We start from the raw sequence: 27,624 nt of genomic DNA on the forward strand, positions 1-27,624 counted from the left end.
ATTGTGTTGTGCTTTGCGAAGCTTTATTCTGTAAAAGTGCCGCTTTTGATTTGTTTGTAAATTTCCTGCCATCCTTCCTCTCCATAGCAATACGATACGTAATTTAGTGAAAAACACTCAGGAGACGTACTGTTTTAATGGAGGAAAAGCTTGATGAAATAGGAGCTGTCAAGGAACTCCAACAAAATTCCTGTCGCGTATCACCGCACAAACGAATGTGGCATTAGCTTCTGCCCACAGGCTAACAAAACGGTTAACGGCCAAGCCTTACAAACCCATCGCTGCCCAACATTTAAGAGAACAAGACAGTTTAGCTAGGGTTCGGTACTGTAACTGGTTTTATATATAACATTTTAGAGGATACGCTGTCTGAAATGTCATTTATTTCGCCATATTTTGATATATTTATCCGTTTCGGGTCATATCAAGACCGTATAGGCAGTTTTAGCTTTCATGTTTGTTTGTTTGTTTGTTCCACCATTACGCGTGAACGGCTGAATAGATCTCAAACAAACTTCATTTTCAGAGTCTGCTCATCCGGGAGCAGGTTTAGATATGCATATCATTTAAAAATCACTGGGGGTTTATAGGAAAACCGGAAGAGATTTCTTCAATTTTAAATTACACTATTGATTATATCTCAACAAAGCCTCACTGAGAAACTGAAAAACTGGTTTTGAATCCATATCATTTAAAAATCACCGAAAGGACTGGGGTTTATAGTTTTTTTGAAATTTCCTCTTATACTAATTATTACATCTCAACAACCGCAACCTACAACTAAACCTAAGGCTCCGTCTGGTCCGTGCCTGCATCTTTCCCACGTTAACTTATGGAATGGAAGGCTGGACACTTACCCAAGCCCTCTATAAAAGACTGGAACCATTCGAAATGTGGGTGTACAGACGGATACTTCACATTTCGAGGCCAGACAGAATCCGTAATTCCGAGGTGTTGGATCGACTTGGAAAGAAGACTGAAGTCATGCTGACCATTAAAAGGCGGAAGCTGGAATACTTCGGCCATATAATGCGGAATGATGAGTACAGAATCCTGGAGCGTGTTATACAAGGAAGAATAGAAGGACGTAGGAGTCCTGGTAGACGATGAACTCTATGGATGAAGAATCTTTTAGACTGGTATGTGTTGGACACGATGTCTCTGTTCCGTGTCGCTGCATCCAAATTCAAGATCGCCATGTTGACCGCCAACCTTCGCTAGTAGATGGCACATTAGGAAGAAGAACATCCAGGAATAGAGCCTCTGTGACTCAGACGGCAGCGCGCCGGCCTCTCACCGCTGAATACCGTGGTTCAAACCCCGGTCACTCCATGTGAGATTTGTGCTGGACAAAGCGGAGGCGGGACAGGTTTTACTCCGGGTACTCCGGTTTTCCCTGTCATCATTCATTCCAGCAACACTCTCCATTCTCATTTCATAGCATCTATCAGCCATTAATATATATATATCACCTTAGGAGTGGCGACCCCATCGTAATAATAGCCTGTATATGATTCATTCATTACATCTCTAAACCGGTCAATGACTGGAAAACAGGTGGTAGTTTTTTATTTTTTTTTCATCCAGGAGTAGGTTTTTGTATGCACATCATTTAAGAATCACTGAATAGACTGAGGATTTCCAGGAAAAAATGGAGCTTTTTTTTCAATTTTCTCTTACACTAGTGATTATATCTCGACGAAAATTCACATTTAGAGTCCACTCACCCAGAAGCAGGTTTCGATATGCATATTACTTTTTTTTTCTTCTATTTGCTTTACGTCGCACCAAACAGATAGGTCTTATGGCGACGATGGGATAGGGAAGGCCTAGGAATGGGAAGGAAGCAGTCGTGACCTTCATTAAGGTACAGCCCCAGCATTTGCCTGGTGTGAAAATGGTAAACCACGGAAAACCGTCTTCAGGGCTGCCGACGGTGAGGTTCGAACCCACTATCTCCCGATTACTGGATATTGGCCGCACTTAAGCGACTGCAGCTATCGAGCTCCGTGCATATTATTTAAAAATCACCTGAGGAGTCTAGGGGTTTATATGAAGACCAGGAGAGTTTTTCTTAAATATTATCTTACGCTATTGCTTATATCTCTACCAAAACTTCATATTTAGAGCGTAATCATCCAGGAAAAGGTCTCTATATGCATATCATTTGAAACTCATTCAAGAGAATGGGGATTTATTTGGAGATCACAAGAATTTTTCAATGTTCTCTTATACTGTTTACTATATGTAAAATCTGCAGACTATATGTGAAACGCCCTTTGATTGTAAATAATTTTTTGTCATGTGCATAATTTTGCTTACTCTTCAAATGACGGAGAAAATTACTATGGGCTTCACGCTGTGCAGCCAGTGGCGGTAACCCTCGCAGACACACAGTTATTTGAAGGATCCATAACAGAAGAAAATCAGAGGATGCATAATATTTCGCTTGGCTTGAAAATTAACCCCACATAATGCAACTGAACTCCGAGGAAACATGAATAATAATAATAATAATAATAATAATAATAATAATAATAATAATGTTATTTGCTTTACGTCCCACTAACTACTCTCCTACGGGTTTCGGAGACGCCAAGGTGCCGGAACTTTGTCCCGCAGGAGTTCTTTTACGTGCCAGTAAATCTACCGACACGAGGCTGACGTATTTGAGCACCTTCAAATACCACCGGACTGAGCCAGGATCGAACCTGCCAAGTTGGGGTCAGAAGGCCAGCGCCTCAACCGTCTGAGCCACTCAGCCTGGCGAGGAAACGTGAGGTAGAACTTTTCCCTTTGATGTCTGTCTGTCTGTTCCTAAAAGTGAAAAACTGCTGGACTTATTTCAACCAAGCTAAGTTTTTGGAATCTGCTCACTCAGGATTGTGTTATCAGGTACACATGATGCCATGGTATTCACATGGAATTGGTATTTATAGCAACATTATTCTCAAATATTTTTGTTAACATTAGGTCTTGTGATATAGATGTTGATTCCCATAGGGAATCTGAAATATTTGTCCCGAATGAATAAATTTATAATTCCATTATAAATGGTCCGTTATTGGACATTATAAATTTTCCAGCTAACTCATTCCCGGTTGCCAGCGTCTTGCTAGGTGTGCTAGGTACCAACTGATGAGCCCAAGCTAGCACACGAGGGCGAAACGCTGGCAACCAGGATGAGTTAGCTGGAAAATTTATAATGTCCAATAACGGACCATTTATATTGGTATTATAACATTAGGTCTATCAAAATACTGTATATAACATGATGATGCTTGATGTTTAAAGGCTATTTGCTTTACGTCGCACCGACACAGATATGTCTTACGGCGACGATGGGAGAGGAAAGGCCTAGGAATTGGAAGGAAGCGGCCGTGGCCTTAATTAAGGTACAGTCCCGGCATTTGCCTGGTGTGAAAATGGGAAACCACGGAAAACCATCTTCAGGGCTGCCGACAGTGGGGCTCGAACCCACTATCTCCCGATTACTGGATACTGGCCGCACTTAAGCGACTGCAGATGTTTAAAGGGACCTAACATCTAAGGTCATCGGCCACTGTATATAACAAACGTTTAAGAATATATTATGGCGTGTACTTATTTATCGTACGACGGAAAATAACGCAGATGATTACGAAAAATTGAATATTTCGTCCATGTACCGTGGGACAGGACATGCATGCCACTTCAAGATGGGCAATGGGAAATACTAGAGCGCCATTTTACTGTTTTTGATAGTGCAGGTATTAAGGGAGGTATCATCAACGTCAGAGCGCCTTGCCAGTGGTCAGAGATACAATATGCAAGCAGAGAACCATGGAGAATTTCGCACAACTTCGGGTCAGGAACTGTACCGTGCAATAATTTCGGAAATCGTCCTCATTCTCTCTCTCAACTTTGTTCAGCTTCTTCATATTTCACGTTACTGCCACGCGCTTTCGTAGGAAAATTTCATTTTGACATGTCAAATTAAACATGTGAATAGAGCCAGGTTCCTTCTCATGAGTTTCTGAAGGAAGCATGTAATCCACTGCAAATTTCCGAGCGAAGAACGTGTACGAATGCTAGTTAATAAGAAGTGTTATTAGAAACTAAGGTATATTTCTATCTCTATGATATTTCGTTAGTGATAGTTGAAAGTTTTAAGCAAATAATTTGAAATGTTTTGTAGAGTGTCTGTACTGACCTGTATATAGGTGACTTCGTACCATCCTTGTACCAAATAACTAGCGCCACTTTGTCGTCCTTGACAGGAGGTTCAAGGTCGCACGGTAAGCGGGCAACCCCAGTTAAAACGGCGGATGTGTCCAACATAGTCACTGAAACAGAACGAGAGAAAAAATTTTAAACTATGTCCACGGTAACACGAACATAAAGAATGTTGGAACAGAAGCCTCTGAGCTGAAGATGATATATGAATCCAACGAGATTGCATGATCAGAAAAATACTAGGTAATGATAAATCTAATAATATAATGGATAATTTATGGCATACATATTGAAATATATCACGTTATTAACCCTTGTTGCTCGTATATCGTAACTCTTCGAAAGTACGTTTATTCTAAGCATAACGATCGTATATCATGTCTATAAAATAGGAGGCTTTGGTCTTTGGAAGGGAGTTTTCCTCTTAACAAGAGTAAACACTTGACATAACAATGGACTGTACTGAGTAAGAATTAAAAGTTAAAGTGAATACTGTACCTATAACTACGTTATCTGGCTCCTTGGTTGAATTTTGAACGTAGTGGTCTTAGGTTCAGAGGTTCCCGTACAAATTAAACACTCCTTGTCGCGTGAAAATAGCCTGATTCTTCGCCAACTCATTCTCCAGATACTCTGGACTGATTGCGTGCTTCATCGATTAGCCAATGGAAAAAGTACACTCACAGTAGATAGTCAGCTGCTGAAAGACACTGAACGCCTAGAATATGGTACGGGAGCGTAAGCTGTTATCGTAGCGTTCTACTGGCGATCAAGGCGGGTACATGTAGTAGCCTACGGGTACTGCGCCATTCCAAGTGTCATATTGCATTTTGGTGTTCAAGCCCTCGATGTTAACTGCGTGATGTTACACAACCGGCATCGTGAACATACTGCACTTCTCCAAGAGCAGCTGACTCTACATACTTCTGCCGGTGAGCTCTTGATGTGCATTGACCTTTCAATTGTGACGCATACGCAGTAATACGGACAATTTGACCATGTCACGATCGTTGCTATACAATATGTTGTGTACATTACACCTGGTAGTGTATATCTCCGTAGTGTAACGGTTAACCTTATTAGCTACCGTTCACGAGCGCCCGGGTTCGATTCCCTAACTTTGGCAACCAGTGTTCTTCTATATATACTAGGTCAGTAGCGTCATCTTCTAACTGTGCGCATTTTTCCTTGAGAATATCTCGTATCAGTTGAATCCCATTATATTCTCACTCCATGATTAACAACCTTGAACTGGCTGAAAAGCGAACACAGGGCCATGGAATAAGAGATAGCATCGCTACCTCTATATCACAGGAATGGATAATAATAATCTATATCATTAAAATCAAGTGCAATTCTGTTTGTTTGTGTGTTTGTTTGCTTGCTTGCTTGCTTGTTTGTTTATTTGCTCGCAATACAAATCAACATGCCTCCACTGGTCGTAGAGATAGTTATAGAACCAAACCAAACCAAACCCCATGGCACTACAACCCTTGAAGGGCCTTGGCCTGCCAAGCGACCGCTGCTCAGCTTGAAGGCCTGCAGATTACGAGGTGTCGTGTGGTCAGCATGACGAATCCTCTCGGCCATTATTCTTGGCTTTCTAGACCGTCAGATAGCTCCTCGATTCTAATCACGCAGGCTGAGTGGACCTCGAACCAGCCCTCAGGTCCAGGTAAAAATCCCTGACCTGGCCGGGAATCAAATCCGGGGCCTCCGGATAAGTGGCAAGCACGCTACCCCTACACCACGGGGCCGGCAGAGATAGTTACAGTTTGTCATTATATGTGACATATGGGTTGAAGACTTTATGCGTTGACGTCTATTCCTAAGGAATAGACTGGACATATGAAAACACGAAAAGCATGAAACTTAAAACAGGGAGGAATATGGTCAAACCTCCTACAGAGGTACAAGGCAAAACTATTCGTTGGTACTTGCCTGAATTTTTCTCTACGATTTATTCTCTGAAAATTTAATCTCAATCCCACAATGAATCGGATGTGTTGTGGAGGTAGTTATATCGCGAAAGACTTCATAAAAGTGGTCAGAATATAGTTATGTGATATACGGGTAGAAGGTTTTATGCTAGCTATTGGCTTTACGTTGCACCGAAACAGATAGGTCTTATTGGGACGATAGGACAGGAAAGGGCTAGGACTGGGAAGGAAGCGGCCGTGGCCTTGTTTAAGGTACAATTCATGAGCCTGACCATTCTTTTGTGGTTAAACACATTTTGCTTTCGATTCTTCGGAACTATTTATCTCGCTGTGGGTGGAGAGAGGAATGTATTATCTGTACTCCTTGCATCCCGCAAGGGAACAACCAAACAACCGGTTCTCGCTCTCGTACCTCTTAAGCCCAAAAGGATATCCATGATTTTATGCTTTGACGTGTAGCGGAGAAAATGCACGAGTGCAAAGCATTTAAGCAAGTGTATTACCGTCTCACCACCTCAGATAAGTTTTTGATGACGATGGAATAGGACTGGCAATTGAATGTTTGAAGCCGTAATTAAGGCACAGCCTGGTGTAAAAATGTGAAACCACGGAAATCCATCTTCAGGGCTATCGGTAGCGAGGTTCGAACCCACAATCTCCCTAATGCAAGATAAATATTACAGGGAAGAACCGCGCATATAAATGACTTTCAATCAGTGCGTCCTACCTCACAATGTTGTCCCCCGGTGGGTGGGGGCTGTAGAATAACACCCACGGTATCTCCTGCTCGTCGTAAGAGGCGACTAAAAGGGGGCTCAGGGGATGTGAACTTTGGAGCGTGGTTTGGCGACCACGGGGCCCTCAGCTGAGTTCTGGCATAGCTTCCACTTACTTGTGTCAGGCTCCTCACTTTCATCTATCCTATCCGACCTCCCTTGGTGAACTTTTGATCTTTTTCGACCCCGACGCTATTAGGTTTGCGAGGGCTAGGGAGTCTTTCATTTTCACGCCCTTCGTGGCCCTTGTCTTCTTTTGGCCGATATCTTCATTTTTCGAAGTGTCGGATCCCTTCCATTTTTCCCTCTGATTAGTGTTAGGCCTATATAGAGGATGGTTGCCAAGGTGTACTTCCTCTTAAAACAATAATCACCACCACCACCTCACAATGTTGTCACGCAGCCAAGTTCTAACCTCAATAACTCGGAAAACAGACAACCATGGTAACTTTTCGTTCATAGCATCACAACTTAATGTTTAATTCACAATGCCATGGTGGTATGCTTGAATTTTCTTCACCTTGAGTATACGTATAAATATATATAATATAATATTACAGAAACAAAAGCAACAACGTGTCTGGAAAAAATAAATAAAAGAAGACATAAAGAACTAGACATAACACTGGAGAATTTAAAGAATAAATCAAACAATGTAAATCAATTGAAGAATAGTAAAATTAGATTCCTACCAAAATGTGATAAAAGAGAAACAACTAAAATGGTATTTTCAGGAGGACAACAAAGAACAGATAGAATGAAGAAATACTGGAAGAACAGAAAAGAAAAAAAACATAAAACATCAAAGAAGACCGGACAGAAATTTACTACAGTGGTTCAATGCAGTCGTAAAAGCACAATAATTCTAATTCATTTCCAACCTCCAAGAAACTATGTTGTAACCCGTCTAACAGAATATGTTGGATCTGTGCCTAGATAATTCAACTCACATTCTGCTTCACTACTGATCCAAAACACAGTTTATCTTACTGAAAATCTACACAAGACACATACCCCGCTCCTCCAATGCATTCTCTGGCAAAGTTATACTCGCCATTTAATAGTTTGACAATGTTGCACAAGGTAATTTATGGCACATAATAGACCACTATGGTAAAAAAATATACTTTATACTGTACGAAAACTATAATGATATCAATAATAATAATAATAATAATAATAATAATAATAATAATAATAAATACATTTATTAAATAATTCATTACTGCATTTGTTTATTTGTTAACGCCTTACTTTGTACGGCGTGACATTTCAAATATTTCCTACATTTTGTCTGTTTGTTAGGTAATCAGCCCACAGGCTGGTTGGATCCTAAAATAGCAAAACCAAAAATCATCCGCTAGGGGAAAAAACTTGTAAACCGATTTTGGCACCAAAATGAGGCGTACTAGGCAAGATTAGACGTCCGGTAGTTTGCCATTGCTTCTCTCACCCCGCATTCTGACAAAAAAATTGGCAGCTTATTAAAAACTGATTGCAAAAGACTGTCATCTTTAATATTTACAAAAAGAAAATTAATCTTATTATATATGCTATGAAAGGAATAGGACATGTGAGCAATGTTTGCAACACCTTCTTATAAACAGCTGCGTGCTACAAATGTCTTTAATTTCAGCCGGCGGAGATTTCCACAGGGGGAAGAATAAATGTTGCTATTTTTTAACAATCTTCCCGCAACAGCTGCAGGGTTGCTCAAGGGCAAAGCGTACCTGAACAATAACAATAGATATACGTTAACGGATTAGCCGTACTCAGATAGTAAGAAGTTACATAACAGTGAGGCAAAAGAGTGAGGCATATCAAATATTTATTTGAAGTCCGCAAGCATGGCTCTTGAAGACCATGTTAGAAAACTTGAGAGTAATTATCAGCCGGAAAACTTAGGATTTGTTTGATGATTATTTCTGGATGATAGGTACTTTGTATTGAAGGGTCTGATCTTAAGTCACCTATGGTTACTTGATATGGAAGGGAGGGCGTAATGGCCTTAATCTTGCCAGAAAAAATAAATCCATTGTATTGTATTGTTTCACTCCGAAATACCTATGAATAAGAGACACGAAGTGCAGACTCCGTATCCCCACTAAATATAGCCAAGGCACCTGATTGACGCACGGTGAGATGTGGCAATGTTTAGATTTATTTAATATGAAACGTATACATGCGTCGTATGCGCGCTGCAATTTGATACTGACTCTGCTATTTAAATTATTTTAGGCTATATAACGTCTTCGCAGTCGAAAATGGGTAGAATTAGACTTTGTATAAGTAATTCCTTCGTTATACGTGGGAAAAATTCCTTAATTTTTTAAGTAAGTGAAGTGTAAAATGTGTTCCCCAACAAATTTTTGTTGCGTTTTCAGACAAAGTTAAATTTGTATCCATAATGATGCCAACATTCTTCACGGAGTTTCTAGAACTATTTCTATTCCCTGGAATATGATCGCAGGCATGTATTTCTTTTCAATTTATTGTGTTCTTTTTTGGTTCCTACTATGATAGATTGTGATTTTGATGGGTTAACTTTATAAGGGAATTATAAACAGTCCTGCTTTAGTCTTCGTTCACGTTATTTATGACCGGGTGTGGATAATTTGGACCTGTCTGTCTGTATGCATGTATAACTTAATGTCGTCTGCTTATAAGCTGTATTTGCCGTGTTTTCTAAAATATTTTTTAGGTACATGGAGAAGAGGAGTGGTTCTAAGACACTGTCCTGAGTTACGCCTACTTCGGTTTGTACCCAATTTGAGATCTTGGTGCTTACTGATGTACACTGTTGCTGTATCGCCTCCAAAGAGGCCTGGTGGAGGTCTTTGGATTTTACACACATGGGCACCTACACGTTTGTGAGGATAGGGTCCTACCTAGGATGAAAATCGAATGTTGAAGTCAGCACAAACACTCATTCACCCTGTCAGAAGAATTAATCAATGGAGTCCAGAGTACTGGTCAGCACCTTCTTCTTGCTGGCCTTTTCAAAGTTATTTGGGGTCGAAATTAATGAGGATTAAGCCCATTGTTACGACCGGATGCCTTTCTTGACGCTAAAAATATTTGGAAATATTTAGTGACCATTGCGCGCTTTTCTGGCTGTTTGTAAAGCCCACCCAGCCCTTGAAATAGAGGAATAAACTAGACCTAGTTAAAATTCCGGACCCGACCGGAAATCGAATCATGGATCACCTGGCCCAGCTGTAAGCATGGTAACTATTTATCCACGGAGGAGAACGTACAAAATGATTACTACTTAACAATGTATTAATTTTAAATCTAAGGGTTTACTGTATTTAAATGATTGTGTTCATTAAGTTTTTTCAGTTTCGAGTTAATTAACAAAGATTTTCACTCTGTCGAAACGCTAATTATAACACGTATAATACTCAAACACGCCTGTAAAAATTGGTATCCATTTTCTCTTTGATAAAATCAATTTTTTATAAATATGTCTCGATAATGAAACTCAGATTCAAAATGATTAATTTAATTGAATCTAACGAATCATTTTCGTGAGAAATCTGTGTGGAATTTGGAGCCTACAAGTGTAGGATTTAGTGCATCGAAAGGCGGAAACTGACTCAGGGCCTATGCAACTTCTACGAATGAAATAATTAGCTCTCAACAGTATGATGAGATGAGGCCTCTTTGATGGAAGAGCCTTCTATTTGTCTGTAACTCAAGACCATCCATCAATACATCGCATCACAGCCTGCAAAATCACATCGTCCGTCTGTACTCTAACGCACATCTTTGATAATATGTCTCTCAGTCGTGGCCATCCATAAATACTTCACATCACTGTCTGCATGGTTGCTAGGTAACGTAGCGTCACACATTTTATATCGCCAATTTCGTGACGCCAACTTCCCTGCCTTAAGACATATTTATGTCAATAACACAATAATATACAAAAAAATTTCTACAGGTACGTTATAGTGTTATACATGTTATAAATGTAGTTGTAAAAATGTATTGATCCGCAGATGAGCATCTGGTCTGAAAATTCATAACCATGTCTAAAATTAGGATGTTCGCAGGCGATATGGAATGGCACGAATCACTGACAAAATGAGAGACAGCCGTCTACAGTGATACTGCCACATAGGGGAAGTCCGTGTAATTTGGACCACTTAAATTCAAACGTCCATAACTCTATTCACCATAATTAAAAATTATCAAATTTGATATACGATAATTGCCGGCCACGTGGTGTAGGGGTAGCGTGCCTGCCTCATACTCGGAGGCCCCGGGTTCGATCCCCGGCCAGGTCAGGGATTTTTACCTGGACCTTGGGACTGGTACGAGGTTCACTCAGCCTACGTGATTATAATTGAGGAGCTATCTGACGGTGAGATAGCGGCCCCGGTCTAGTAAGCCAAGAATAACGGCCGAGAGGCTTCGTCGTGCTGCCCACACGACACCTCGTAATCTGTAGGCCTTCGGGCTGAGCAGCGGTCGCTTGATAGGCCAAGGCCCTTCAAGCGCTGTAGTGCCATGGGGTTTGGTTTGGTTTATATACGATAATTAGTACAATGTACCAGAGCCTCCGTGTGTCAGACGGCAGGGCGTCGGCCTCTCACCGCTGGATACCGTGGTTCAAATCCCGGTCACTCCATGTAAGATTTGTGCTGGACAAAGCGGAGGCGGGAGAGGTTTTTCTGCGGGTACTCCGGTTTTCCTTGTCATCTTTCATTCCAGCAACACTCCCCATTATCATTTCATAACATTTATCAGTCATTAATAAATCACCTTGGGAGTGGCGACCCCATTGTAATAACAGCCTATATATGTTTCATTCATTACATCCCTGACCCGGTCAAAGACTGAAAAAGACGTTGTGGATTTTTTCAGTACAATGTACCAAATAATTCGGTGAAAATAAATGTTAATATTATCATTAGAATTTGTTTAAAAGTAATGCGTTTTTGTAAAATTTGTTATCATGTAATTTGGACTGATAGCGTTTAACTTGGATCAGGTGCTCTCAGATGCAGGTAAAAATCCTTCACCTGGCCGGGGATCGAATCTGGGGCCTCCGGGTAACAGGCAGGTGCGCTAACCCTACACCACGGGGCTGGCCTCGAATTATCAAAACATTTTATTTTAGCATCAGCAGTAAAATTACGAAGAAATGTAATTATTACAATTGTTTCAATGGTCAAAATTACACATTCCCGGGCAGTCCAAATTACATGGCATGCAGAGATTTAATCAAACACTAAATAATATGCAAAATATTCAAAATACTCAAAATTTATCAATGAAACTATGTTACATATTACCTCGATATTTAATCAGTAGTTTTGAAAGCTAAACACCCTCTTGGCTGAAGTAACTACTTCACAGTACAGTGAGATTGAGATTGTTTTCCTGTCCCCCACTTCAACCTTAAGTCGATTAGCAAAACAACTTCCAGGAACAAAGCTACCGTCGGCTGTCTTGCTAACCTTGCCTCAGACAGGCGGTGACAAAACTTGCAAACACCAAAATTATCGGTCCACATTACACGCAGGTCAAAATTATGCGGACTTCCCATATAGTACTACGAGCTCATCCAGTAGCAGGGGCGGGTTGTTCGCTTTGTAGGAAAATGGAAAATAGCCGTCAGTTCTTAAGATTACAGGCATGTACACTGACCAGGTACACGATCGTATCAAGTGGAGACAGAGAGCCAAAGCAATGGACCCTGACAGCATGTGCGACAAATGCTAAGGAAGAAATCCCCTGGACATTGCTACTCTAAAGGTAATTCAAGTCAGGTGAATTGCCCAGTGTGGCATGCTTGTTACGCTGACAACAGCACAACTTACTCGATGACTTACTTAACCATCTAACCATCAGAGAAGAAAGTTCTTGGTGGCTGTCATGGATGGCCATAGTGGAGGAGGCGCGCGGTTTATATAGCCGGGCAAGGTGTTCCCTGGTGCAATTAGTACTATTATTATTATTATTATTATTATTATTATTATTATTATTATTATTATTATTATTATTATTATTTTATTACATTTCTTGACATACATACTCGTCATACTTTTTTGTATAAGAGCTTACTACATTTATGAATCACTGCACTAACTTGGAAAACGTAATTGGATTTAAAATTATGCAGTTAATGTAATATTTGTAAACTGGTTCTAACAACACAGTTTCGTAGCTCGGATGGTAAGACCATGATGATTTTGAAACTGTGCCCCGGGTTCAAATATTTCTAGTACGACCTCATATTTGGATTGGTCAAAGAGAGAAGTAGGCTACCGTTCGTTTTGCCATTTTGCGCTGTTCTTTTCATTTCAATAACAATGCAAAGACATCCATCTACTTTGCTGAGGAACTCAGATGTACGATAAGTTTTTTTACGGGGGAAAATGATCTCAATATTAGGTGCTAATGAAAAGTAATCTGTCCTCGATCCTGTCTGCCTGTCTGTATGTCTGTGAGGGCTAACCTTAAGAAGCACTGGATGAAATTTTAATGCGATTTTCACCATTCCATTAAACATTTTTCGATAAAAATTTATGTATAGAAATATTCATTTGTGACCGAAAGAAGCCGAGTAGTAATGATTGATTCCAAGTCGAGTAAAAACTGCCGTTCGTGAAACTTTTTAGCTTACGCTATCTAAACCGTTAAATATATATCTATACTATAAGGTAAGAATTTTTCAGCGCAATAATTTCTACAAGAAAGGCCAGGACAACATTTATCTATCTTTAACACATAACCCACTATAACATATTTTACGTTACAGTTTGCGGTATAAACGTCAAATTTAAGAACAACTTTTAAATCAATTACTCATTTAATCCTTATCATAACAAATTTTCCATTGCCCTCTAGTAACTAATGTAGAATGTTATTTTCATCTATACTTTCGGAGATATCGCCGTTTTTATTTTTTAGCCCAATCTCTATTCTGAACTACGGAAACGTAAAAGACCAAGTTCAGAGCGACCGAGTAGATTGCGAGCCATCGCACGAGCTATTAACAGCTTCTACCAGCACTCTTTCAACATGCTACGATGCATAAATTCATAGGTTTTCCAATAATATTTCGTTTTCCATATAAAATCTATGATGACCCATTTACCGAGACGGGAATATAGGTTGTAGTGCATTGCATTTAAAAAAAAAGTACGCTTGTCACGTAACAATGAAAGCTGACCAACAAAGAAATTCTCGAATGTCACATGGCAGAGAATGAATGACTTTTTCGAAATTTACTGCCCAGTTTCAAGTATATTTCTCAGTATACACAGCAGTCGATAATCAAGAAGCTGTTCATTACCATACAACATTTCTAAATTCTTTACATCCTTCCGGATTGCCATCACACAAGCCGATTTTGATAGTAGGAGATGCATATGGTATTGTTACGTAATCTACACCTGCCAAAGTTATGCAATGGGACTCAACTGGTAGTGAACAATTCGAAAAATAGTTTGATTGAAACTACTAATATAACTAGCTGTGGCACAGGAGAAGCGCTATTAATATCAATAGTCCCTATAATTCCTTCAGATTTGTCTTTTTATTTCAACCAAGTCCAATTCCCGGTAAGAGTTCGTTTTGGCATGACAATAAACAAAGCAGGGTATCAGACATTTAGCGCGGCTGGAGTTGATCGCAGTGGTCAATGTTTTTGTCATGGGTAGCTTGACGTGTCTCTATGGCGTGTTACATCAATGCAAAGAATCACAGAGCGAGTTGTCCTTGCGGTTAGGGTCACGCAGCTGTTGCATTCGGGAAGTAGTGGGTTCGAATCCCACCGTCAGCAGCCCAGAAGATGGTTTCCTATTTTTACACCAGGTAAACGTCCGCCTCAGTAGCGTAACGGTTAGCACTATTAGCTGCTGTCCTCGGAGACTTGGATTCGATTCCCGGTACTGCTAGAAATTTATGAATAGCAGGAGGGCTGGTTGTTGGTTGCAATGGTACATGCAGCTCACCTCAATTGGGGGTGTGCCTGAAAAGAGCTGCACCACCTCAGGATGAGGATACGAGTTTACTTTACCAGGTAAATGATGGCCATGGCCACTATCTTTCCAATCCTAGCCCTTTCCCATACTTCCGTCGCCCAAAACCTTCGTGGGACTTTAAACAATTAGCTAAAATCTATTCGTGTTCATTACTAATAACGACTAATATCATATACTAGCAAATGTACCCGTGCTTCGCTACGGTATTCTACATTGTATACGGATATCGACGTAAATACTGTGCGTGCAGCAAATGAGATTGTTTTAAAATTGCATGTCTCTTAGCCTTATCCGAGAAATAGCATGGGGAGGTCCACATACGTTGTTTCCAATGTAAAGTGAGGGTTGCGGAGTTGTGATGATAACGCCAGGCTCACTTGCCTACTGCCATTCACAATCGAGTTGGCAAGTTTACATTATAATTGCAGGCCCCAATGCCTACTGCGCGGTCACAATCGATTTGGGGAGTTTTAGTTACAATGGCAGACCCATTTCCTACTTTCAGACAGGTTACAGTTGAGGAGTTTTTATTATAATACCAGGCAACTTCCCTACCACCAGTCAAAATTGAGTTGTGCAGTTATCATTATAATGACAGTCCATTTTTACTGCTGCTAGCCAGCTTACTGCCAGTCACACAGAATTAGTGAGTTTCCATGAAAATAGCTGGCCACAATGCCTAATGCTAGTCAAATTTTAGATTGGAACATTTGTTTATAATGGCGGGCACCCTGGCCTAGAGCCAAACACAATAGAGTAGGGGACTTTCGAACAAAACTGCATGATCCCTTGCCTTCTGCAAGACAAATCGAAAAGTGAATTATTCATTAAAATGGTAGGCCCTCCTTACTAATGCCAGTTACACAGGAGTCGGAGAAGGACCCCATTCCTACTGCCAGCAGTCAAAGTCGGTGTAGGGAGTACTGATTACAATAGCAGACACATCCTTTCTCGATCTCTACAAATCGACATCAATGAATATATATACAGATGGACATACGAAAGTATATGAATGTTTACAATATTGCAGACCTTCATTTACAGATTAACTGCTGCTAAACGGTACGTAATATCGACAAAGGATTGTACCGTAAGGCGCAGTATTTAGCGATCTAAATGTCTGGTCCTATGATATTTTCTCGCATCTAATCTATTCATGGGTCAGATTGAATCAAAAACGTTGAATAGGTTGAAATTTGTGTAAGAATATCTTACATTTCCATTACTTTTCGGATAATTATGTGGCATAGCATTTGGCTCACATATGGGTACTGGGTGGGCCAATGTTCGTGTAGAGTTTGATCATACTATCTTTCCTGTAAGTGATTGAAATTATGCACATGAGAAGAAAAGGTTTAGAAATTAATTTCCATTAAGGCAGGTAGATTTCCATAAAGTTTGGTTGTGTGTATTTAGAGGGAGTGCAAAATCACGGTTTCGGTTTCGTATAAACCCCCAATTAGTTCAGGGATTTAGAAACAATATTTGCCCTAAAACCTCCCCAAAGGACAGGTGGATTCTAAATATGAAGTTTGGTGGAAATATATCCAGTAGTTTTCAAGTTAGAGAAAGACAAACAGACCAACAAACAAAGAAACAAACAAACAAACTAACTAACTAACTAACAGACACCAAGGAAACCTACCCCTGGACAGATGGATGCTATATATAAAATTTGGTTCAAATATCTTGTTAGTTTTCAAGTTGTAAGAAGTACGCTTTACACGCACCCGCTGGGATTTGTACCGAAAAACGGTCCGTTAATGATATATCCCTTACTAAATCCTGTTATCGAAATGATGCAGATGAGAAAAAAAGGTTTAGAAATTCATTTTCATTAAGGCAGGTTGATTTCCATTAAGTTCGGTTGTGTATACTTTGAGGGAGTGCAAAATCACGGTTTCGGTTTCGTAAAAATCCCCACTCAGTTCAGGGATTTAGAAACGATATTTGAGCTAAAACCTACCCAAGGAGAGGTGGATTCTAAATATGAAGTTTGGTGGAAACATATCCAGTAGTTTTCAAGTTATAGAAGGACAGACAAACAGACAAACAGACACCAAAGATAAAAATGATGCAGATGGTCATTATTACACCTGAAACGGATAACTGTACGGAAATTTCGCCAAAATCAATGTACAGACACACGGTCGTTACGCTTTTATTTTTTGCGCTAAAACCTACCCAAGGACAGGTGGATTCTAAATATGAAGTTTGGTGGAAATATATCCAGTAGTTTTCAAGTTATAGAAGGACAGACAAACAGACAAACAGACAAACAAACAGACAAACGGACACCAAAGCTAAAAATGATGCAGATGGTCATAATTACAGGTGAAACGGATAACTGTACGGAAATTTCGCCAAAATAATCAATGTACAGACACACGGTCGTTACGATTTAATTTATATAGATGACGGATAGGCATGAGCACGTTGAAAAGTGCAGACTTCCACTTCGAGATTCATATCTCCTAAACGGTTTATGATATTAAGAAACGGTTTGCGCCATCAGACGCCTCATTTATCGCTCTACATGTTTGTTTCTAAACCATTTCCTCGTATCTCCCATATTAAGGGGGTAAATTGAGATCAACTTTTGAATAGGGTGAAATTTGGGTGCATTTTTAACATTTTACATTACTTTTTGCCTACTTATGTATAAGCTAAAATCATGAAATTTGGTACACATATGTCCCTTAATCGTGCCAATGTGCGCACACAACGTGATGATCCTATCATTCTTATAAGTGTGTCAAACAATGAAATATACTTGTAAAAATCACCAAATTTACGAACAATCCAGAAATACGGCCAAATTTAACGTATAAGGGAGAGAGATACGACAAAATGTCACAGGACCAAAGTTGTAGATCACTCCGAATTGAAGGGACATTGTGCCATCCGTTTTGTGATACGACTTACCGTTTAGCCAAAAAATAGCTCAAAAGGAATGTCTGCACAGTCATTAAAATTGCCTCCATATTTCGATATCTTTGGGGGGTAAAAAGTGAAAAATTTGAACATCTTGGAATTTTCCCGTCGGTTAGGGACCAAAAGCTATAATTTCACCAAATTTCAATTGTCTACTTCGTCCGGCAGGTTGTGCCGCCATTTTGATTTGGGGGGATAGGGGATAAAAATGAGGAAATTCTCGAAAATTTTTAAGCCCACGAAACCTATAGGTTATCGTTTTGGATATACTATACGACTGTGTTCTTATGCTGAGCCCAAAATTTGAGCCCCCCCAGAGTGCCCCCTTCAGGGAATTTTGAGAATTTCCGATTTTTCTAGGGATCCTGGGGTCATCAGTTTCCTCCGTACCAAGTTTCAAATTTCTGAGATTTATGGAAGTGCCTCATTAATTCACGTCTTTTTTCATTTTTAAATATTTATATATACATCGCTCCAGCCCGACTTGCTTTTATATATATAGATGACAGATAAGCATGAGCACGTTGAAAAGTGCAGACTTCCACTTCGAGATTCATATCTCCTAAACGGTTTATGATATTAAGAAACGGTTTGTGCCATCAGACGCCTCATTTATCGCTCTACATGTTTGTTTCTAAACCATTTAATAGTATCTCCCATATTAAGGGGGTAAATTGAGATCAAATCTTGAATAGGGTGAAATTTGGGTGCATTTTTATCATTTTACATTACTTTTTGCCTACTTATGTATAAGCTAGAATCATGAAATTTGGTACACATATGTCCCTTAATCGTGCAAATGTGCGCACACAACGTGATGATCCTATCATTCTTATAAGTGTGTCAAACAATGAAATATACTTGTAAAAATCACCAAATTTACGAACAATCCAGAAATACGGCCAAATTTAACGTATAAGGGAGAGAGATACGACAAAATGTCACAGGACCAAAGTTGTAGATCACTCCGAATTGAAGGGACATTGTGCCATCCGTTTTGTGATACGACTTACCGTTTAGCCAAAAAATAGCTCAAAAGGAATGTCTGCACAGTCATTAAAATTGCCTATATATTTCGATATCTTAGGGGGGTAAAAAGTGAAAAATTTGAACATCTTGGAATTTTCCCGTCGGTTAGGGACCAAACGCTATAATTTCACCAAATATCAATTGTCTACTTCGTCTGGCAGGTTGTGCCGCCATTTTGATTTGGGGGGATAGGGGATAAAAATGAGGAAATTCTCGAAAATTTTTAAGCCCACGAAACCTATAGGTTATCGTTTTGGATATACTATACGACTGTGTTCTTATGCTGAGCCCAAAATTTGAGCCCCCCCAGCGTGCCCCCTTCAGGGAATTTTGAGAATTTCCGATTTTTCTAGGGATCCTGGGGTCATCAGTTTCCTCCGTACCAAGTTTCAAATTTCTGAGATTTATGGAAGTGCCTCATTAATTCACGTCTTTTTTCATTTTTAAATATTTATATATACATCGCTCCAGCCCGACTTGCTTTTATATATATAGATGACAGATAAGCATGAGCACGTTGAAAAGTGCAGACTTCCACTTCGAGATTCATATCTCCTAAACGGTTTATGATATTAAGAAACGGTTTGTGCCATCAGACGCCTCATTTATCGCTCTACATGTTTGTTTCTAAACCATTTAATAGTATCTCCCATATTAAGGGGGTAAATTGAGATCAAATCTTGAATAGGGTGAAATTTGGGTGCATTTTTATCATTTTACATTACTTTTTGCCTACTTATGTATAAGCTAGAATCATGAAATTTGGTACACATATGTCCCTTAATCGTGCAAATGTGCGCACACAACGTGATGATCCTATCATTCTTATAAGTGTGTCAAACAATGAAATATACTTGTAAAAATCACCAAATTTACGAACAATCCAGAAATACGGCCAAATTTAACGTATAAGGGAGAGAGATACGACAAAATGTCACAGGACCAAAGTTGTAGATCACTCCGAATTGAAGGGACATTGTGCCATCCGTTTTGTGATACGACTTACCGTTTAGCCAAAAAATAGCTCAAAAGGAATGTCTGCACAGTCATTAAAATTGCCTATATATTTCGATATCTTAGGGGGGTAAAAAGTGAAAAATTTGAACATCTTGGAATTTTCCCGTCGGTTAGGGACCAAACGCTATAATTTCACCAAATATCAATTGTCTACTTCGTCTGGCAGGTTGTGCCGCCATTTTGATTTGGGGGGATAGGGGATAAAAATGAGGAAATTCTCGAAAATTTTTAAGCCCACGAAACCTATAGGTTATCGTTTTGGATATACTATACGACTGTGTTCTTATGCTGAGCCCAAAATTTGAGCCCCCCCAGCGTGCCCCCTTCAGGGAATTTTGAGAATTTCCGATTTTTCTAGGGATCCTGGGGTCATCAGTTTCCTCCGTACCAAGTTTCAAATTTCTGAGATTTATGGAAGTGCCTCATTAATTCACGTCTTTTTTCATTTTTAAATATTTATATATACATCGCTCCAGCCCGACTTGCTTTTATATATATAGATGACAGATAAGCATGAGCACGTTGAAAAGTGCAGACTTCCACTTCGAGATTCATATCTCCTAAACGGTTTATGATATTAAGAAACGGTTTGCGCCATCAGACGCCTCATTTATCGCTCTACATGTTTGTTTCTAAACCATTTAATAGTATCTCCCATATTAAGGGGTAAATTGAGATCAAATCTTGAATAGGGTGAAATTTGGGTGCATTTTTATCATTTTACATTACTTTTTGCCTACTTATGTATAAGCTAGAATCATGAAATTTGGTACACATATGTCCCTTAATCGTGCAAATGTGCGCACACAACGTGATGATCCTATCATTCTTATAAGTGTGTCAAACAATGAAATATACTTGTAAAAATCACCAAATTTACGAACAATCCAGAAATACGGCCAAATTTAACGTATAAGAGAGAGAGATACGACAAAATGTCACAGGACCAAAGTTGTAGATCACTCCGAATTGAAGGGACATTGTGCCATCCGTTTTGTGATACGACTTACCGTTTAGCCAAAAAATAGCTCAAAAGGAATGTCTGCACAGTCATTAAAATTGCCTATATATTTCGATATCTTTGGGGGGTACAAAGTGAAAAATTTGAACATCTGGAATTTTCCCGTCGGTTAGGGACCAAAAGCTATAATTTCACCAAATTTCAATTGTCTACTTCGTCTGGCAGGTTGTGCCGCCATTTTGATTTGGGGGGATAAGGGATAAAAATGAGGAAATTCTCGAAAATTTTTAAGCCTACGAAACCTATAGGTTATCGTTTTGGATATACTATACGACTGTGTTCTTATGCTGAGCCCAAAATTTGAGCCCCCCCAGCGTGCCCCCTTCAGGGAATTTTGAGAATTTCCGATTTTTCTAGGGATCCTGGGGTCATCAGTTTCCTCCGTACAAAGTTTCAAATTTCTGAGATTTCTGGAAGTGCCTCATTAATTCACGTCTTTTTTCATTTTTAAATATTTATATATACATCGCTCCAGCCCGACTTGCTTTTATATATATAGATGACAGATAAGCATGAGCACGTTGAAAAGTGCAGACTTCCACTTCGAGATTCATATCTCCTAAACGGTTTATGATATTAAGAAACGGTTTGCGCCATCAGACGCCTCATTTATCGCTCTACATGTTTGTTTCTAAACCATTTAATAGTATCTCCCATATTAAGGGGGTAAATTGAGATCAAATCTTGAATAGGGTGAAATGTGGGTGCATTTTTATCATTTTACATTACTTTTTGCCTACTTATGTATAAGCTAGAATCATGAAATTTGGTACACATATGTCCCTTAATCGTGCAAATGTGCGCACACAACGTGATGATCCTATCATTCTTATAAGTGTGTCAAACAATGAAATATACTTGTAAAAATCACCAAATTTACGAACAATCCAGAAATACGGCCAAATTTAACGTATAAGGGAGAGAGATACGACAAAATGTCACAGGACCAAAGTTGTAGATCACTCCGAATTGAAGGGACATTGTGCCATCCGTTTTGTGATACGACTTACCGTTTAGCCAAAAAATAGCTCAAAAGGAATGTCTGCACAGTCATTAAAATTGCCTATATATTTCGATATCTTAGGGGGGTAAAAAGTGAAAAATTTGAACATCTTGGAATTTTCCCGTCGGTTAGGGACCAAACGCTATAATTTCACCAAATTTCAATTGTCTACTTCGTCTGGCAGGTTGTGCCGCCATTTTGATTTGGGGGGATAGGGGATAAAAATGAGGAAATTCTCGAAAATTTTTAAGCCCACGAAACCTATAGGTTATCGTTTTGGATATACTATACGACTGTGTTCTTATGCTGAGCCCAAAATTTGAGCCCCCCCAGCGTGCCCCCTTCAGGGAATTTTGAGAATTTCCGATTTTTCTAGGGATCCTGGGGTCATCAGTTTCCTCCGTACAAAGTTTCAAATTTCTGAGATTTCTGGAAGTGCCTCATTAATTCACGTCTTTTTTCATTTTTAAATATTTATATATACATCGCTCCAGCCCGACTTGCTTTTATATATATAGATGACAGATAAGCATGAGCACGTTGAAAAGTGCAGACTTCCACTTCGAGATTCATATCTCCTAAACGGTTTATGATATTAAGAAACGGTTTGCGCCATCAGACGCCTCATTTATCGCTCTACATGTTTGTTTCTAAACCATTTAATAGTATCTCCCATATTAAGGGGGTAAATTGAGATCAAATCTTGAATAGGGTGAAATTTGGGTGCATTTTTATCATTTTACATTACTTTTTGCCTACTTATGTATAAGCTAGAATCATGAAATTTGGTACACATATGTCCCTTAATCGTGCAAATGTGCGCACACAACGTGATGATCCTATCATTCTTATAAGTGTGTCAAACAATGAAATATACTTGTAAAAATCACCAAATTTACGAACAATCCAGAAATACGGCCAAATTTAACGTATAAGGGAGAGAGATACGACAAAATGTCATAGGACCAAAGTTGTAGATCACTCCGAATTGAAGCGACATTGTGCCATCCGTTTTGTGATACGACTTACCGTTTAGCCAAAAAATAGCTCAAAAGGAATGTCTGCACAGTCATTAAAATTGCCTATATATTTCGATATCTCAGGGGGGTAAAAAGTGAAAAATTTGAACATCTTGGAATTTTCCCGTCGGTTAGGGACCAAACGCTATAATTTCACCAAATATCAATTGTCTACTTCGTCTGGCAGGTTGTGCCGCCATTTTGATTTGGGGGGATAGGGGATAAAAATGAGGAAATTCTCGAAAATTTTTAAGCCCACGAAACTTATAGGTTATCGTTTTGGATATACTATACGACTGTGTTCTTATGCTGAGCCCAAAATTTGAGCCCCCCCAGCGTGCCCCCTTCAGGGAATTTTGAGAATTTCCGATTTTTCTAGGGATCCTGGGGTCATCAGTTTCCTCCGTACCAAGTTTCAAATTTCTGAGATTTATGGAAGTGCCTCATTAATTCACGTCTTTTTTCATTTTTAAATATTTATATATACATCGCTCCAGCCCGACTTGCTTTTATATATATAGATGACAGATAAGCATGAGCACGTTGAAAAGTGCAGACTTCCACTTCGAGATTCATATCTCCTAAACGGTTTATGATATTAAGAAACGGTTTGCGCCATCAGACGCCTCATTTATCGCTCTACATGTTTGTTTCTAAACCATTTAATAGTATCTCCCATATTAAGGGGGTAAATTGAGATCAAATCTTGAATAGGGTGAAATTTGGGTGCATTTTTATCATTTTACATTACTTTTTGCCTACTTATGTATAAGCTAGAATCATGAAATTTGGTACACATATGTCCCTTAATCGTGCAAATGTGCGCACACAACGTGATGATCCTATCATTCTTATAAGTGTGTCAAACAATGAAATATACTTGTAAAAATCACCAAATTTACGAACAATCCAGAAATACGGCCAAATTTAACGTATAAGGGAGAGAGATACGAAAAAATGTCACAGGACCAAAGTTGTAGATCACTCCGAATTGAAGGGACATTGTGCCATCCGTTTTGTGATACGACTTACCGTTTAGCCAAAAAATAGCTCAAAAGGAATGTCTGCACAGTCATTAAAATTGCCTATATATTTCGATATCTTAGGGGGGTAAAAAGTGAAAAATTTGAACATCTTGGAATTTTCCCGTCGGTTAGGGACCAAACGCTATAATTTCACCAAATTTCAATTGTCTACTTCGTCTGGCAGGTTGTGCCGCCATTTTGATTTGGGGGGATAGGGGATAAAAATGAGGAAATTCTCGAAAATTTTTAAGCCCACGAAACCTATAGGTTATCGTTTTGGATATACTATACGACTGTGTTCTTATGCTGAGCCCAAAATTTGAGCCCCCCCAGCGTGCCCCCTTCAGGGAATTTTGAGAATTTCCGATTTTTCTAGGGATCCTGGGGTCATCAGTTTCCTCCGTACAAAGTTTCAAATTTCTGAGATTTCTGGAAGTGCCTCATTAATTCACGTCTTTTTTCATTTTTAAATATTTACATATACATCGCTCCAGCCCGACTTGCTTTTATATATATAGATGACAGATAAGCATGAGCACGTTGAAAAGTGCAGACTTCCACTTCGAGATTCATATCTCCTAAACGGTTTATGATATTAAGAAACGGTTTGCGCCATCAGACGCCTCATTTATCGCTCTACATGTTTGTTTCCAAACCATTTAATCGTATCTCCCATATTAAGGGGGTAAATTGAGTTCAAATGTTGAATAGGGTGAAATTTGGGTGCATTTTTAACATTTTACATTACATTTTGCCTACTTATGTATAAGCTAGAATCATGAAATTTGGTACACATATGTCCCTTAATCGTGCCAATGTGCGCACCTAACGCGATGATCCTATCATTCTTATAATTGTGTCAAACAATGAAATATACTTGTAAAAATCACCAAATTTACGAACAATCCAGAAATACGGCCAAATTTAACGTATAAGGGAGAGAGATACGACAAAATGTCACAGGACCAAAGTTGTAGATCACTCCGAATTGAAGCGACATTGTGCCATCCGTTTTGTGATACGACTTACCGTTTAGCCAAAAAATAGCTCAAAAGGAATGTCTGCACAGTCATTAAAATTGCCTCCATATCTCGATATCTTTGGGGGTAAAAAGTGAAAAATTTCAACATCTTGTAATTTTCCCGTCGGTTAGGGACCGAAAGCTATAATTTCACCAAATTTCAATTGTCTACCTCGTCTTGCAGGTTGTGCCGCCATCTTGATTTGGGGGGATAGGGGATAAAAATGAGGAAATTCCCGAAAAATTTTAAGCGCACGAAACCTATAGGTTATCGTTTTGGATATACTATACGACTGTGCTCTTATGCTGAGCCCAAAATTTGAGCCCCCCCAGCGTGCCCCCTTCAGGGAATTTTGAGAATTTCCGATTTTTCTAGGGATCCTGGGGTCATCAGTTTCCCTCGTACCAAGTTTCAAATTTCTGAGATTTCTGGAAGTGCCTCATTATTTCACGTCCTTTTTCATTTTTAAATATTTATATATACATCGCTCCAGCCCGACTTGCTTTTATATATATAGATGACGGATAAGCATGAGCACGTTGAAAAGTGCAGACTTCCACATCGAGATTCATTTCTCCTAAACGGTTTATGATTTTAAGAAACGGTTTGCGCCATCAGACGCCCCATTTATCGCTCTAAATGTTTGTTTCTAAACCATATCCTCGTATCTCCCATATTAAGGGGATAAATTGAGTTCAAATTTTGAATAGGGTGAAATTTGGGTGCATTTTTAACATTTTACATTACATTTTGCCTACTTATGTATAAGCTAGAATCATGAAATTTGGTACACATATGTCCCTTAATCGTGCCAATGTGCGCACCTAACGCGATGATCCTATCATTCTTATAAGTGTGTCAAACAATGAAATATACTTGTAAAAATCACCAAATTTACGAACAATCCAGAAATACGGCCAAATTTAACGTATAAGGGAGAGAGATACGACAAAATGTCACAGGACCAAAGTTGTAGATCACTCCGAATTGAAGGGACATTGTGCCATCCGTTTTCTGATACGACTTACCGTTTAGCCAAAAAATAGCTCAAAAGAATGTCTGCACAGTCATTAAAATTGCCTCCATATTTCGATATCTTTGGGGGTAAAATGTGAAAAATTTGAACATCTTGTAATTTTTCCATCGGTTAGGGACCGAAAGCTATAATTTCACCAAATTTCAATTGTCTACCTCGTCTGGCAGGTTGTGCCGCCATCTTGAATTGGGGGGATTGGGGATAAAAATGAGGAAATTCCCGAAAATTTTTAAGCCCACGAAACCTATAGGTTATCGTTTTGGATATACTATACGACTGTGCTCTTATGCTGAGCCCAAAATTTGAGCCCCCCCAGCGTGCCCCCTTCAGGGAATTTTGAGAATTTCCGATTTTTCTAGGGATCCTGGGGTCATCAGTTTCCCTCGTACCAAGTTTCAAATTTCTGAGATTTCTGGAAGTGCCTCATTAATTCACGTCCTTTTTCATTTTTAAATATTTATATATACATGGCTCCAGCCCGACTTGCTTTTATATATATAGATGACAGATAAGCATGAGCACGTTGAAAAGTGCAGACTTCCACTTCGAGATTCATATCTCCTAAACGGTTTATGATATTAAGAAACGGTTTGCGCCATCAGACGCCTCATTTATCGCTCTACATGTTTGTTTCTAAACCATTTAATAGTATCTCCCATATTAAGGGGGTAAATTGAGATCAAATCTTGAATAGGGTGAAATGTGGGTGCATTTTTATCATTTTACATTACTTTTTGCCTACTTATGTATAAGCTAGAATCATGAAATTTGGTACACATATGTCCCTTAATCGTGCAAATGTGCGCACACAACGTGATGATCCTATCATTCTTATAAGTGTGTCAAACAATGAAATATACTTGTAAAAATCACCAAATTTACGAACAATCCAGAAATACGGCCAAATTTAACGTATAAGGGAGAGAGATACGACAAAATGTCACAGGACCAAAGTTGTAGATCACTCGGAATTGAAGGGACATTGTGCCATCCGTTTTGTGATACGACTTACCGTTTAGCCAAAAAATAGCTCAAAAGGAATGTCTGCACAGTCATTAAAATTGCCTATATATTTCGATATCTTAGGGGGGTAAAAAGTGAAAAATTTGAACATCTTGGAATTTTCCCGTCGGTTAGGGACCAAACGCTATAATTTCACCAAATTTCAATTGTCTACTTCGTCTGGCAGGTTGTGCCGCCATTTTGATTTGGGGGGATAGGGGATAAAAATGAGGAAATTCTCGAAAATTTTTAAGCCCACGAAACCTATAGGTTATCGTTTTGGATATACTATACGACTGTGTTCTTATGCTGAGCCCAAAATTTGAGCCCCCCCAGCGTGCCCCCTTCAGGGAATTTTGAGAATTTCCGATTTTTCTAGGGATCCTGGGGTCATCAGTTTCCTCCGTACAAAGTTTCAAATTTCTGAGATTTCTGGAAGTGCCTCATTAATTCACGTCTTTTTTCATTTTTAAATATTTATATATACATCGCTCCAGCCCGACTTGCTTTTATATATATAGATGACAGATAAGCATGAGCACGTTGAAAAGTGCAGACTTCCACTTCGAGATTCATATCTCCTAA

At 39.2% G+C, this 27,624-nt stretch overlaps 1 protein-coding gene across 1 annotated transcript in view; it reads right to left on the reverse strand.

Annotated features, from left to right (window-relative positions):
- LOC136875950 (nephrin-like) overlaps positions 1–4,320 on the reverse strand; it is a 698,420-nt gene extending 694,100 nt beyond the window's left edge. Inside the window, exon 1 of the mRNA XM_067149568.2 lies at positions 4,193–4,320. Within this exon, the coding sequence (XP_067005669.2) occupies positions 4,193–4,320 (128 nt within the window). The remainder of the gene's footprint in view (positions 1–4,192) is intronic.
- Between the last annotated feature and the right edge of the window lie 23,304 nt (positions 4,321–27,624).

Source organism: Anabrus simplex, chromosome 6 (assembly GCF_040414725.1).
Source record: "Anabrus simplex isolate iqAnaSimp1 chromosome 6, ASM4041472v1, whole genome shotgun sequence".
Taxonomy (NCBI): domain Eukaryota; kingdom Metazoa; phylum Arthropoda; class Insecta; order Orthoptera; family Tettigoniidae; genus Anabrus; species Anabrus simplex.